General features: G+C 59.3%; 1 protein-coding gene across 2 annotated transcripts; it reads right to left on the reverse strand.

Annotated features, from left to right (window-relative positions):
• Nucleotides 1-758: 758 nt before the first annotated feature.
• FBXW5 (F-box and WD repeat domain containing 5) lies at nucleotides 759-13,599 on the reverse strand. Of its 2 annotated transcripts, XM_032131124.1 has the most exons (9): nucleotides 13,520-13,599; nucleotides 12,751-12,961; nucleotides 10,273-10,430; nucleotides 9,478-9,652; nucleotides 8,028-8,176; nucleotides 6,253-6,733; nucleotides 3,563-3,710; nucleotides 3,029-3,241; nucleotides 759-2,572 (listed from the first exon to the last, which is right to left on the reverse strand). In XM_032131124.1, exons 2-9 carry the CDS (start codon nucleotides 12,938-12,940, stop codon nucleotides 2,326-2,328), a joined length of 1,761 nt encoding a protein of 586 aa, XP_031987015.1. In that variant the 5' UTR covers nucleotides 12,941-12,961; nucleotides 13,520-13,599; the 3' UTR covers nucleotides 759-2,325. The 2 variants fall into 2 exon arrangements, with proteins under 2 accessions (XP_031987015.1, XP_031987016.1); XM_032131125.1 differs by lacking the exons at nucleotides 12,751-12,961; nucleotides 13,520-13,599 and having other exon boundaries at nucleotides 10,265-10,396.
• Nucleotides 13,600-13,656: the final 57 nt, after the last annotated feature.

Genomic DNA, 13,656 nt, shown 5'->3' on the forward strand with positions numbered 1-13,656 from the left:
TGGAGCTCTGCTGGGCCAAAAGGCCACTGGGAGCCGGTGCAGCAGCACTGGGCCAGTGGTTCCAGTGGTTCTGCTGCTGAGGCCAATCCAACACTCCTGTTCCTGGGATGTAACAGCTCTTGAGCTCCTCCAGAACAGGCTGCTTTTCCCTTGCTGCTGTGGGGAGCCTGGTGCCTGCAGGCTGCCTGTTCCTGCCCCTCCTGAGCTGCAACACCAGCCCAGGGACTAAACCCATGTGGAGCAGCAGCCCAGTGGCCTCTGCTCACTGTGTGTAGAAGAGACAAACACAAGGGATGCCGATGCAGGCCTGTCCCCTCTGGAAAGCCCTCAGACCCCCTTCACACCACAGCAGCTGCTGCACCAGGAAGATGCAAAGGGCAGTGAGGGGACAGTGGCAGTGCAGCTCAGGAGGCTGCTGTGGCACAGGAATGCCAAACAGCACTAGAGGGCGCTCTGCTTACCTGCTCCGCACCTGTTAGTGCTTGGAGAAACATAAATCCAGGAGGGATCCAGCCCCTGGCCTGTCCTGGAGCCTCCAGTGTTCATCCCTGGCTGCTATGGACCCTCCCTGCCCTTCAGCCATCCCCTGCCTCTCTCCTGTTGCTCACAGCTCTCCACCCAGCCTCCCCAGCCCAGGGCAGGTGACCATGGGCTGGGCAGCAGCTCCTGCAGTACCCCAGCCCAGCCCTGCGACAGTCCTGGCCTCAGCTCTGCCTCAGCAGAGCAGCGCTCGAAAAAACAAGCTCACATTGCAGAGATGCTTTAGCAGAGTATTTATTCAATGCCAGAGTGAAGAGCAGTACAAACAACACCTCAGTGCCTCGCTCGCTGCTGCACCGAGCCACGGCTGGAGAGTTCACAGTTGGGGGAGGAGGGAGAGGCTGTTCCTTCGCTGTGTGACGAGACAGAGCGGGATGTGGAGCTTGTGTGCACACGCACACACGAAGGAACCCCCCATTTCATGACAGAAAACCTGAGTATGGGGGTTTTGGATGAAGCTGGGGCACAGCAGGACACAGGTGCCGACCCTCCTGCTGCAAGGGCTGCTAAAGCCATCAGTCAGGTCTATCAGCAACCCCAGACTGGGAATGGCACAGGCCCCTGCCCTGGGGCTTCCAGGGGGGCCCCAAAATGCCTCCCCCTGTGGCTCCTTCCGAGCCCTGCTTCCAGGAGCGACGGCAGCTCCTGGGGCCCCATCTAGGCCAGGTCAAGATTAGGAGCTTAATTTTAGACTCTGACATTTGGGTACCTGCTACAGGGAGAGAAGCTCAAGGGACAGACAGTGAACACTACTGAGTCTGTAATAACTCCAAGTGCCTGTCTCCACTGCCCACAGGGGCCTGGAGGAGCTGACCCCTTCCATGGCGGGTCAGCCCCAGGAACACAGAGCTTATTCAGCTGTCACTGCAGGCGGGAGGGCTCCGTCCCCATCACCTGCAGGTGAATGAATACCTGCAGCACCCGTGGGTGCCTACACCTCTTCACAGAGAACATACCAAGAGAACCTAAAGTGCCATGATTGGGTAGCATGGGCAGGAGGTAAGCTGTCCTCCTGGGTACCCCAGAATGGGACAGCAGATCCCCCACAATAAATACGTTCCCGATCCATAGCTTATTGAAGTGCTACTCAGAGGAAGACAGAGGCAAATCCAGCACCATGTTACCACCAGCCCTCCCCCCTCCCAAGTTTGAAAACTGGCGATACCAATACACAGACCCTGGGGCCAGTCAGGTTCCCAGCCCTGGCCCTGCTGTCCCCTTACTGCCCCCAGTCCCTGCTGCCCTCCCGGGCAGAGGTGCCATGGGGAGGAGGCACTTGACGTTCCCCCGCAGCCAGAGGAGTTGCCCGCGGAGCTTTGGGACAAACACACATTAATAAAACGCCAATATTAAGAGAGTCCTGCAGTCAGGCAGCGCAGCTGCACCGCGGCTCCTGCCAAGCGCTCTGCAGCTGGCAGCTCCCAGTGGGGCCGGCCACATCCCTGGCTCACACAGACCCACACTGGACGTGCCTCAGTGTCCCCTGAGCCCAGAGCTCACCCACAGAGCTGTGCCCAAGTAGCAACGCTGGTGAGAAGCTGTGGGAGCCCACCCTGCAGTGACCAGCTCGGCTGCTGCCTGAAAAGCCCACAACAGGGCCCCAGCTCTTATGTCCTGGCCGAAGCAGATGCTTCAAGGAGGAGGCGATTCCCGCTGCCAGGACCCCTCCTGGATCAGCCATAGGATTTGTGTGCCTAGAGCTCATCTCTGTGCAGGGCTCAGGGCTCTGTGAGCACAGAAGGAGGTGCTGCAGTGAGGAAGCTGCAGGAGCAGATGTACCTGGGTTCAGCTTTTCTGGTTCATGAGCCAGGAGAAGAGCAGTTTCCTGGGCCGGGGCCTCCTGGCCTGCCGGACACGCACGGCCCGTGGAGACCGCCACACCTTGATGGTGGTATCGTCACTGGCTGTCAGCAGCAGCTCCTGCTCCACCGGGCTGAACGCCACTGAGTTCACCACGTTGTCGTGCTGCAGCTTGGCCAGGCAGATGTTGTAGTGCCGGTCCCAGATGTAGCCGTGTCGATCCTCTGCCCCGCTGGGGTGGAGAGACAGCGGTCAGGGTGTCCCACTGGTCTCAGCGTCAGCCCAGCAGCCCCAACACCCTGCTCTTCCCACCCCCGTCCTTCTGCAGGGATGCGGGCAGAGGATACCCTAGCCCCTGTCTCCATGAGCTTCATCCTGTGCAGGCGGCTCCCTCTGGGATCCAGGGCCTCTCAGCTCACCCCACAGCACCTGGCAGCTCCAGGAAGGGCATTTACCACCTGCCACCAAACACACCACAGCCCCAAATTTACCTTTTCCTCAGGGATTTACCGCAGGACCAGGGCAGCCACCCTTTATCAGCATCTTCCAAATCAGTCCCTCTGTTCTTTCCAACCCCATTCCCTGCTCTGCTCCCAACACACAGGAGTGTTCTGCTCACCTGGCCATCCCACAGCAACAGCCCCAGGCCCTCCCAGATGCAGGGTCAGGATCCTGCCCACCCCCTCACCTCGCTACAAAGTCCCTGCTGACGTCCAGGAAGATGAAGAAGCACTCCTCGTTGGGTGTGTAGGCCCGGTGCGCGCGCAGCGCTCGCTTCACCTCCTTCATGGTCTTCAGGTCGAACACGTGCAGGTCGATCTCCTCAGCGATAGGAGGCGGCTGCATCGGGTCTGAGATGACGCAGTCCTGGGGCCAGGCCCGGCTGTTCACGTACAGGTACCTTGGGGATGGCAGGGAGGGCATTGGATGGTTTTTAAGGTACCTTCCAACCCAAACCATCCTAAGATTCTATGGATGATCTGCCTCAGGAACAGGACCCATTGGTGTGGGCAGCTCCTCACGCTCAGAAGGAGACACCCTGTCCTGAGCTGGCTCAGGAACACATTCCTGCCGCAGCCAGGGGCGATGCTCAGCAGCAACACACTATCAGCACCTGGATCAGCAGGCACCCAATCCATCCACCACAGTCACTTCATGTCCTGGTTACCCCACAGAACCTGTGAGCAGCTCTTGCCCAGTTACTGAAGCCCTCTGCGCTCACCGGTGGTCAGGGGAGAGGCCCATGCCGATGATGTGCCCGTGGATGTCAATGACATGATCCAGGGAGTCAAAGAACTCATCTGAGCGCCGTTCCTCCCCCAGCACCGGCCCTGCAGTCGTCATCTGATGAGGCAGGATCCTTTTAATCCCTGTGGGACACAAAGCAGAGGGAGGCAGTTCCACAGGCTGCTGCCAGCAGCACTTGGGGAGCTCCCAGGCTTCAGGGAGGGGCTTCCCTTGGTGCGGCTAAGAAAGGAGAACCAGCTTGCTGGGCAAGGTCTAGGACAGGGCTGCTGACCTGGCTGGGCTCCTTCAGCTCTCCAGGTGGGCTTTGGGCCACGACCTTGCCCATGAGCAACCCCCTGGCACATCCAACCCCAGACAGGGGGTGCGTGTGGGTCCAGCCGAACCTCGCCCTAGCCCATCTCTGGAGCACATGGAAGCTGCGTTGGCTCAGGAGACATGCTAGCTGTAGAAGGGTTTTTCTCCTAAATGAATCCCTGGGCTGGGCCCATTCTCTGCAGTAGCCAGCCTGGAGCAGCCCAGCAGATGCACTGGCTGTGGCAGGGTTTTCCCCTGACACTGTCAAGGGCAGGCGGGGATCTGTCCCAGAAGGCTCAAAGAACAGACATTTAAACCCAAATTGTGCTCAAGGGCTTTGTAGCTTCTGAGCTTCCTGACTAAAGGAGACAAGTGATGGGTCAAGCAGTGAGCCACTGTCCCCTTCCAGCTCTGCAGAGGTCCAAAACACAAACAGCTCCACAAATGGTCCATCCCCAATGGCTTCCTGGAGGACCCCTGTGAGCCTCAGCAGCTCCTGGGCACACACAAGCTTCATCCGCAGCAGGTCCAGGGCGAGCTGGAAGGTGGCCCAGCCCATCCCACCCCATTGCCCCTCTGCAGGAATTGCTAACACCACCCTTGATTTTAGCCCTCTCCTGCAGCCCAACAAGACATGGGTGACACCCCACTACACCCCAAGTTCAAGGCCATTCCCAATATCTCTGCTCCTGAGCCTGGGACCTTTGGGACATGACCAGTGTTCTTCCACCTCACTGGTGCAGCTCAGCAGCATCTTCATCCTCACTTCCACAGCACCATGCTCCCCATTCCAAACTGAGACATACATGAGTCAGCAGGACAGGCTGCTCAACCTGGCAGCAGCACGAGGAATGGGAACTCAAGGATTTCAGGCTGGAGCAGCACTGCACAGCGTGGGAGGTGAGCAGAGAGTGAGCTCCTTCAGGTCCTGGGGGCACAGAGCAGGTGCACAAAGCCAGTTCTGCACAGAAACCAAGGGACAAAGGACACTGCAGTGACTCATGGTGGGACAGGAACTGTCCAGCCCTTCAAGCAGCAGCCTGTGCTGCAAGTGCTGGCCACCAGCCAGGGAGTCACAGAGTTCAAAGGCATCACACAAATCCCTCAGCCCTGGGAAGCTGCAGAGGAATTCGGGAGCTCAAAGGCTCTGCTCTGGTGTGTGGCAGGTCCCAGTCTGCGAGGTGGCCTTGGCTCAGCCCAGGGGATCCAGGCGCCACCTCAGCTCAGCCCAGGGCAGGCCAAGACCCACCACGGCTGTCTGCAAACCCAGCCCACGGGCAGGAGCATGGAGCAGAGCTCACTCAGTCCAGGTCATGTTCCTAACTGAGGTAGGCAAAGCCTAAGTTGCTTACAGCTCTGGAAACTGCCTTCCCCCACCTTATGGGGCTGCACTGGTGTGGGACCATGTCATAGGAAGGTCAGCAGAGCAAGGAAGCAAGGCTGTAACTGTGCAAGCAGTGAAAGGAACTGAAACTGTCTGGCTTCACAGTAGTCTTGTCTGGGAGCAGCTCCCTCCTTCCCACGCTCCTGGTCCTTTCCACCTCTCTGCCAGCTTTAGGGTCTCTCGGGGAAACAGCCAGTCTACCTGCTCCTGCTCCCTGCTCAGGAGCTCCCCGCAGGATTCCCAGTAAATTCAGCCTCTGCTAGTCCTGATGCCTTAACAGGAGTGCCCCAGGTGAGAGCAAGTGACATCCTAACCCAGGACAAGGTCACCAGCAATGCCACTGCCTAGCACACGCTGCACCCACAGTCTGTTGGACCCCACTGGTACCATGGAGGAGGCTGCAACTTGCCCAGCATCACTCACCACAGAAACACTGGCTGGGGCAGTGAATAATCCTCTGGGAGATCTCCTCAGTCCCAGGTGTCTCACTAAGGCTGGAAGCTTACCTAAGGGCAGTCCCACCCACGGCAGAGGGGAGGCAGGCAAGGGACAGGGGCACTGCACAAGTGACTCACACATCAACCCCATGCTGCTCAGGCTTGCCCTGATGCCCTGCCTACCCACAAAAGAGAACAGGACCGAGGTCCCTCCACACAATCCTTCAGGGCAAGTGCTGCCCTGCCCCTGCACCCACTGCTGCTCATGGCTGGTGCTCTTAACCAGAAGCTCCTTCTTGCTCTTCTGCTCGGCCCTTGCCATGACTTTGGCCATGTGTCATGCTGGCAGCAACAAAACAACCCTCAGGCAAGTGGAGGAGGTGGAACTCCCCTCAGCGCCGGGGCCTCTCAGAACCCAGAGCAAACTGCAGCTCACGCCTCACAAACAGGCAGCAGAGACCAGCTCTTTTCCCGACCCAAATCCCCAGCACAGCTGCAGCCCAGGCCCCCAAGGAGCCCCAGCTGCCCCAGGCTCAGACCCAGCCTTACCTATCTGGTGCGGGGAGTAGGTGAGGCATCCTGTGGTGAAGATCAAGTACTTTGTCTTGCTGTTGCTGTCTGTGGGGAGCAGGTTTGGCTCGGGCGGTTTAGTTCTGCTGCGCACAAACAGCTCGGCCACCTTTGTCTCCAGCTCTGTCTCGGTCATAGCAGGCCTCACGCGGCCCTCCATGATATCATCAAAGAGCTGCTGCAGCCCGTGCTCCTCCGGCACACCCCCGGCATCCGGCAATTCCTGCACGGCTGCCTCCGGAGGCGGCTTGGGCTTGGCCTCTTCTTCCTCGCTGTCACTGCCGAGATCAAAGACTGGGCAGGTGGAGGAAGCAGCCAGCTGCTCCTCGTAGTCCAGGAGCAGGTCCGGGGAATCGTACCGGCTGCAGTCGGCCACCATCACGGTCCGGATGGTGCTGGCATTCAGGTTCTGGATTTTGAACAGTCTCTTCACCACATTCACATTCTCAGACTCAATGCCCTGTGAGCAGAGGGGAGAAGTGAGCAGGAACCACCCCACGTCACTCCCACAGTTCAAACCAAGACCTGAGGCACCGCAGGGACACTGGCCCCCACTGACCCCTTCACACTCTGAGTGGGGCACTGACACAAGAGCTAGCCCCAGGCTTGCCAGCTCTGCTGAGCTCCTTCCTATCCTGGATGGAGACACAGCCGGAGAAAACGTTCCTGCAGGCAGGCAGCAGTGGAGCACAGTGACTGGGCAGCCCTGCTGCCACCGTACCCTGAGGTCATCAGCTGGTGCTGCCTGGTGCTTTACAGTGCAGGGCCAGGAGCTGGACTTGATCCTTTTGAGTCCCTTCCAGCTCAGGATACTCTACATTCTATGATTGACAAGGATTTCAGGAACAGGCCTCTGGGATAAGCATGAAGTGGAATCCCTCTGGCCCACAGCAGCAGTGGCAGAGAATCCCCGTGCTCCTGGAGTGTGCTTGTACCCTCAGCAGGGGCAGCTTGGTATCTGCTCCAGACACACAGAGCAGGTCCCTCTCTGCCTCACTGTTCCCAGCCTGCAGCCGTACTCCCACACCCCCGTCATGGGCAAGGTCCTTCCTGGCCTCTCAGGGATGGAAGTGGTAGCATGGAGATATGGCTCTGGGAAGGTCTCTGGCACCAGAGGATTTTACCTGGGGTCAGCATCATGTTAAAATCACAAAACATGGGGATGTGCAGATGTGACACTGAAACAGAGGCAAAACACAGGGAACATGACTGAGCAGCCCAAGAGCCAGGGAGTGAACGAGCAGTCTGAGGCCAGCACACTCAGCTCTCCAAGTCTCACCACAGAACCAGAGACAGCAACCGGCCCAAGAAACCCCAGCAAGGCCAGGCGGGGCTGAGCTCAGCCTCCAGCTCCCAGGAACACCCTGAGCTACCAAGTGGGAGACAGGCCATTGCTGGGACACATGCCAGGCCACAGCAGTCCCAGGCCCAGCTTCAGACTACCAAGGACCTCAGCAGCCCTGCTGCTGGGCAACGCATGCTGCAGAGCACTGCAGCCAACTCCTCAGCCTAATTAATGGGGCAAGAGTTAATGAGATCTGAGGGCAGAGTTAGAATACTGTAGTGAGTACCACAACACCGAGTGTGGAGAAGCCTCATGCAAGGGTTGCCTCGAGCTCAGGATCCTGAGGGCAAGTCAGAGGAGACAAACAGGGAGGACAGGAGCATTGAGCCATCCTTCCCTGCAGCTCTCCCTCCTCCAGGAGCCAGCAGGAAGCTGCACTGCCTGTGAAGATGGAAGGAAGGCAGCTCACCTGGAAAGCATTGTTCAGCCACAGCACCGAGCAGGAGGTTATGCGCCCAATCCGATGCAGATTGCCTGATATCAAGTTGGTTTCATTCAGCCAGCAGCCAAACACATCATACGGCTTATTCCTCACCCTGGAAAGCAGCGTGAAGTTCTCTGGAAGGGAAACATGAGTGTGAGGCAGTGGCTTCCAGCAAGAGCCCTGGAGAAACCATGTGGGACAGGGGAAGTGGATCCGGGTCTCTGTAGTAGGAGAGGCACTGAAGCAGCAGTGCCAACCTCCATCCATCCCCAGCCACTGCTACAGAGACAGATTATTTCTCTTTTCTCCTGAGATGTGTGATGATACCTTGCACAAGGGAAACCAAAATAACAGGGCAGCGCACAGAGCCAGAGCACAGAGCAATCCAGCTTCCCACCCTTTCCCTGAGCAGGGCCCGGAGTAGGCCCTGCGGACAAGAACAAGTTAAACACATACAGAATTTCACTCCCACCCCTGGGGCTTGGGGCCTCTCCAACCAAGGCAGCTGTGCACTCCTGATTCCTGCTGCACTCCTGACTCCTGGCACTGAGGGACTGCGCACAAAGACGGTGAGAGAACACAGGGGGGATAAGCCACATACACAGAGCTGCAGCAGAAGGGAAAGAGGCTCAGGTGACAACACCTCAGAAAGCCCCGTGAGACCTAAGGGTGAGACTAGGGCCATAAAGGTGATCTGAGGGCTGGATCCAGCCACTCTGCTCTGGAGATGGGCTGAGAGAGCTGGGGGTGTCCAGCCTGGAGAAGAGAAGGCTCTGGAGAGAGAGACCTTAGAGCCCCTTCCAGGGCCTAAAGGGGCTCCAAAAGAGCTGGAGAGGGACTTGGGACAAGAGCCTGGAGTGACAGAACAAAGAAGAATGGCTTCCCACTGCCAGAGGGCAGGGTTAGATGGGATATTGGGAAGGAATCGTTCCCTGTGAGCATGGGGAGGCCCTGGCACAGGGTGCCCAGAGAAGCTGTGGCTGCCCCTGGATCCCTGGAAGTGTCCCAGGCCAGGCTGGATGAGGCTTGGAGTAACCTGGTCTAGTGGAAGGTGTCCCTGCCCATGGCAGGGGTTGGAATAAGATGAGCCTTAAGGTCTCTTCCAACCCAAACCATTCTGGGTTTCTGTGGTTCTATGCCCAGCATTAAATAAGCCAGAGGCAGGGGCTTCAAGATGAGTGACGTGGATAACCCTTGCCCAGACTGGCACTTAGAAGAGAAGTGAGTGAGGCTAAATTCACGTCACACTGCCTTGGAGCGCTGCTGTGGTGACCCCAGCAGAGTTAAGGCTGTCTGTGAGGTTTCCCCTCTAGAACTGTGATTGGAGCCCCTTAGCTCACGTGTCAGGACAAGTGGAGGTAAAGCTACTGCACGCCCAAAGAAGAAGGGAACCCCCTCACCCAGCACTCATATGCCCCAGGGAAGCCCCACTTACCCATGCTGATCACAGCAATCTCCCCTGAGGAGGAGTTGTGAGGCCCCACAAAGACACCGGATACCAACAGGAGGGAGTCATCGGAGTTGAACTGGGAGAACTGGGTGTAGCTCCAGTTGTACGGCCTCATGTTGGAGCTGTGCTGCAGGGAGATGTCCAGCTCATTGCTCCAGATCTGCAAAGAAATGGACAGTCAGGAAGCTGCTGAGAAGCCTGAGAGTGCTTCTGCTTTATCTGTTCTGCCAGTACTCACCAGGACATGAAAAACAAACAGTATCACAAACCCCACTTAACTGCCTCCCGCTCGCCATAGCCATGTCCATTTCCCTGACAAAAAATGGAGAGGGGCTAAATGGAGAACTGCTGCTCCGTGGGCCAGAGGAGAGGGTGTTCAGGCAGTGAATGGTGCTGTCACAGCTGGGTTTCCAGCATGTTCAGAGAGATTCCTCCCAGGACAACCACTCATGCAAGACATGATCCACTGCAGTGGATCGTGATCTCCCCACTCTTCGTCAGACCCAGGGCACAACAGGGCACCGATCCGTACCTGGAAAGCAAAGCACCTTGGCCACCTCCACACTCACACAGGCTGGAGCTGGAATCCACAGCCCTCAAGGCTACATTCGCAAGAGTCATTAGTTCTATGGCTTAGAAAACAGCTCAGCACCTGCAGGAACCAGCCCCAGTCCAGGGACATCCGGTCAAACCTCTCCACAAACTTCCAAAGGCTGCTCTCAGGGCTAAACCCCACTGGACCAAGGCTGCAAGGGCTGGGCAGGGCACCTACCACTTTACCTTGACCGTGCAGTCTTTGGAGCATGATGCAAACAGGCAGCCAGAGTGGGAGAAGCTGAGGTGCAAAACTTGGTCATTGTGCTCCTTCAGGGCCTGCACCTCCACGCAAGGGATGGTGTCGTAGAGCCTCTGGAACTCATCATACCAGGAGACAGCACCTGCAGCACAGAGCAGGGACAGGGGACAGGAGTGTCAGTGGAGGGGAGCAGAGCTGGGCTAAACACGGCATCAGGCTTCAATAAACCAGCCCTGGCTCCTACAAGCAAGGCCAGGAGCTCTGCTGGGGCACCAGCCCAGGGCTGCAGCTCAGCTACCAGCCCTCAGCACTTTCCTCAGTAGCTTCCCTACTCCCACACACAAAAACCCCTTTCTTCCACACCACACCTCTGCTTCCCAAACCAGCACAGCCCCTGCTGGAACAGCCCGGGCAGAGGTGCTGGCTGTCAGACCAAAACCTGGCTCAGGACAAAACAGTCCTGAGAAGGAACACGTGCTCCGGCACAACCAAACCAACCAGGTGTGACAAGAGGGAAGCTTCTCCTCACCATACCCAGCTCTGCACTGATTATCTCTGTCTTGTCTAACATAGAATTAAGATGGTTCCAGAAAGGGTCTGGGACCAGGAAAAACCCATCTCCGTGAGGTAAGAGACTTGAAAAAATGAGAGAGAAGAACAGAAGCTGGACACAGTGTGCTGAGCACAGCCTGGGGCACACTCACCAGAGATGGAATAAAAGACAAATAAAGAAGATTTTTAATGAAGGGCCCAGCCAGGCAGCCTACAGACTTGTTGTAGCAGCAAATCCCAAAGAAGCAAAGAGGATTAGACATGTATATGGATAAGGGCCAACTTTCCTGGTGACACTGAACAGGACTGAAGGATTTTTTGGAACACGCTGCAGCCCAGGAGGCACCTACTCCAGGCAGAGGCCAGCTTGCTGCCAGCACATCCCACTGCTGCTCGAGGCTGGGTGCTTCAGCCCCCTCTGAACCTCCTGCTCCCAGCCCATCCGGCTGGGAAACAGCCTGGGTAGGCCCCATTTGGCCAAGCAAACCCAACACCTCCTCTCACAGACCAGCTGTATACCATTCCTCCAACCATGGGGCTGCCCAGGGCAGGCAGGCTGGCAGGGGTATTCCCCAAACTCACCCTCCAGCCCCTTCCCACGCCTGCCAGCTGTCCCTCTCCTGCTGCCTTCTCCTGGGTGCCCACAGCTCCAGCAGCCAGGGAGGTGCCTGAATATGTTACTGAGCTACACCGACTGCTTGATCCTAATTAGTGCTCAGGAACAGGGCTGGCAGCTGACTAAGCAGCTCCAGAAGGCTGGGAGGGAATGAGCCTTTTAGATAAACCCTGAAGAGAACGTCCGCAGCCCCATGGAGCTCCCAGGCTCTGCAAGAGCAAAGTCACCCAGCCTGGAGGAACCCCATCCATATCCCATCTCCTCCCAGAGCCCCTCTGCACTGGTGCTCCTGCTGCAAGATCAGCTTCCACTGCCTGATCCTTAGCATTTCTTCCTTGGCATTTCCTCCTGCCCTTCTACAGCCACTGCAATTCACAATACAGGATCCAGTTCCCTCAGTCACAGCTGGGAGCCCCCAGCACAGCCCTCCCATGCCCTGCAACACCCTGGGAATGGGCTGCTCGGAGAGAAACCCCCCTTGGCAGCAAGGGCTCCTGCTGCCACGTCCCATGGGCCTGTCCCAGCTGGCGTGACAGAGCTGGGTCATCTCTCCAGACTGCACCAAACTGCTTCCAGCACTGGATGCTCAGCAGGGAGCAGAGCTGTGACCACACGACTGCCACCCCCCAAGCCCTCTGACAGCTTGGCTAGGGACAGCCCTGCCAGGCTCAGTCAGCTCCTGATGTGAGCCCACATCAAATCCAACCTGCCCTGGTGCTGTGGGGCAGCTGCTGACTCAGCACATGCCCCCAGTGCTGTCACAGGGCCACACACGCCCCAGACAGGCACAGGTCTCTGCACAGCCCGGTCCCTGGGACCCTGGGAGCAGCCCACGGCACTTGCAGCAGTGCCTGCTCCAGCTGGAGAAGGAGCAGAGCTGCAGCACAGGGGCTGCCAAGTCCCGGGCAGGCCAAGCCAGCAGTGACTGCACAGATCCCGAGCAGGCTGGGATGCAGCCGTGTGTGGTGACTCACTGCGACTCCCAGATCTCCCTGGACAGCAGCTACAGAGAGCACCTGCCTAGGGAGCTCAGGAACCTCCTTTCTGTGAAAAGAAGGGAAAGGCAAACCACTTTCAGCCCTTTGAGCCCCATTTCTCAAGGGCCTGGGCAGTCCCAGAGCCCTTCCCGTGCACATCTCAGCCCATGACACCGTGACACAGCTGAGGCCGCGCGGTTCAGGGGTTCCACCGCCCCGACAGCGGCGGGCAGCAGGCAGAGCGGGGGAACGGCGTGTGTGTGCCAGGCTCACGGCAGGTGCCGCCCCCGGGATCAGCCCCGCGCACCGGAGCGCACCTGGGTGCCGCGGCACATCCCGGGACACGCGGTAGTAGCGATAGAAAAGCTCCTTCCACAGGAATTCGTCGCGGGCCACGGCGCGCCACTGCTGGCAGACGAGCCCCACCGAGAGCACGTCGGCGTGGTCCAGGTACAGAAAGATCTCGAACAGGACGGTGTCTGGGAGCCGAGGGCAGCCCGCGTCCATCGTGTCATTCTGCCGCCGCGCCTGCAACCGAGCGGGGTGCTGGGGTCAGGCCCGGACCGGGGACCCGCACCCGCCGAGGGCCCGCAGCCCCCCGGGCCTTGCCCGCTGTTCCCCCGTGCCGTGCCCGGTGCCCTGGTGCCCCTCGTGGCCGGTGTCCCCCCGTGCTGTGCCCGGTGCTCCCCACGGCCGGTGTCCCCCCCGTGTCGTGCCCGGTTTCCCCGGCCTCCCCCACGGCCGGTGTCCCCCCGTGCCGTGCCCGTGTCCCCGCTGTCCCCCCGTGTCCCCGCTGTCCCCCCGTGCCGTGCCCGTGTCCCCGCTGTCCCCCCGTGTCCCCGCTGTCCGTGTCCCCGCTGTCCCCCCGTGTCCCCGCTGTCCCCCTCATGTCCCCGCTGTCCCCCCGTGTCCCCGCTGTCCCCCCCATGTCCCCGCTGTCCCCCCGTGTCCCCGCTGTCCCCCTCATGTCCCCGCTGTCCCCCCGTGTCCCCGCTGTCCCCCCGTGCCGGGCCCGTGTCCCCGCTGTCCCCCCGTGTCCCCGCTGTCCCCCCGTGCCGTGCCCGTGTCCCCGCTGTCCCCCCGCACCTCGGCGGCTCCGCTCCCCCGCCCCTCCTCGCCACTTCCGGCCGGCGCTCGCGGCGCTCCCGCGCCGGCCAATCACAGCGCGCGTCCCGCCGCAGCCCCGATGGCTCGAGCACAGAGCTCCCCGCAAGCGTGCCAGG

Source organism: Corvus moneduloides, chromosome 21 (genome assembly GCF_009650955.1).
Source record: "Corvus moneduloides isolate bCorMon1 chromosome 21, bCorMon1.pri, whole genome shotgun sequence".
Classification (NCBI taxonomy): domain Eukaryota; kingdom Metazoa; phylum Chordata; class Aves; order Passeriformes; family Corvidae; genus Corvus; species Corvus moneduloides.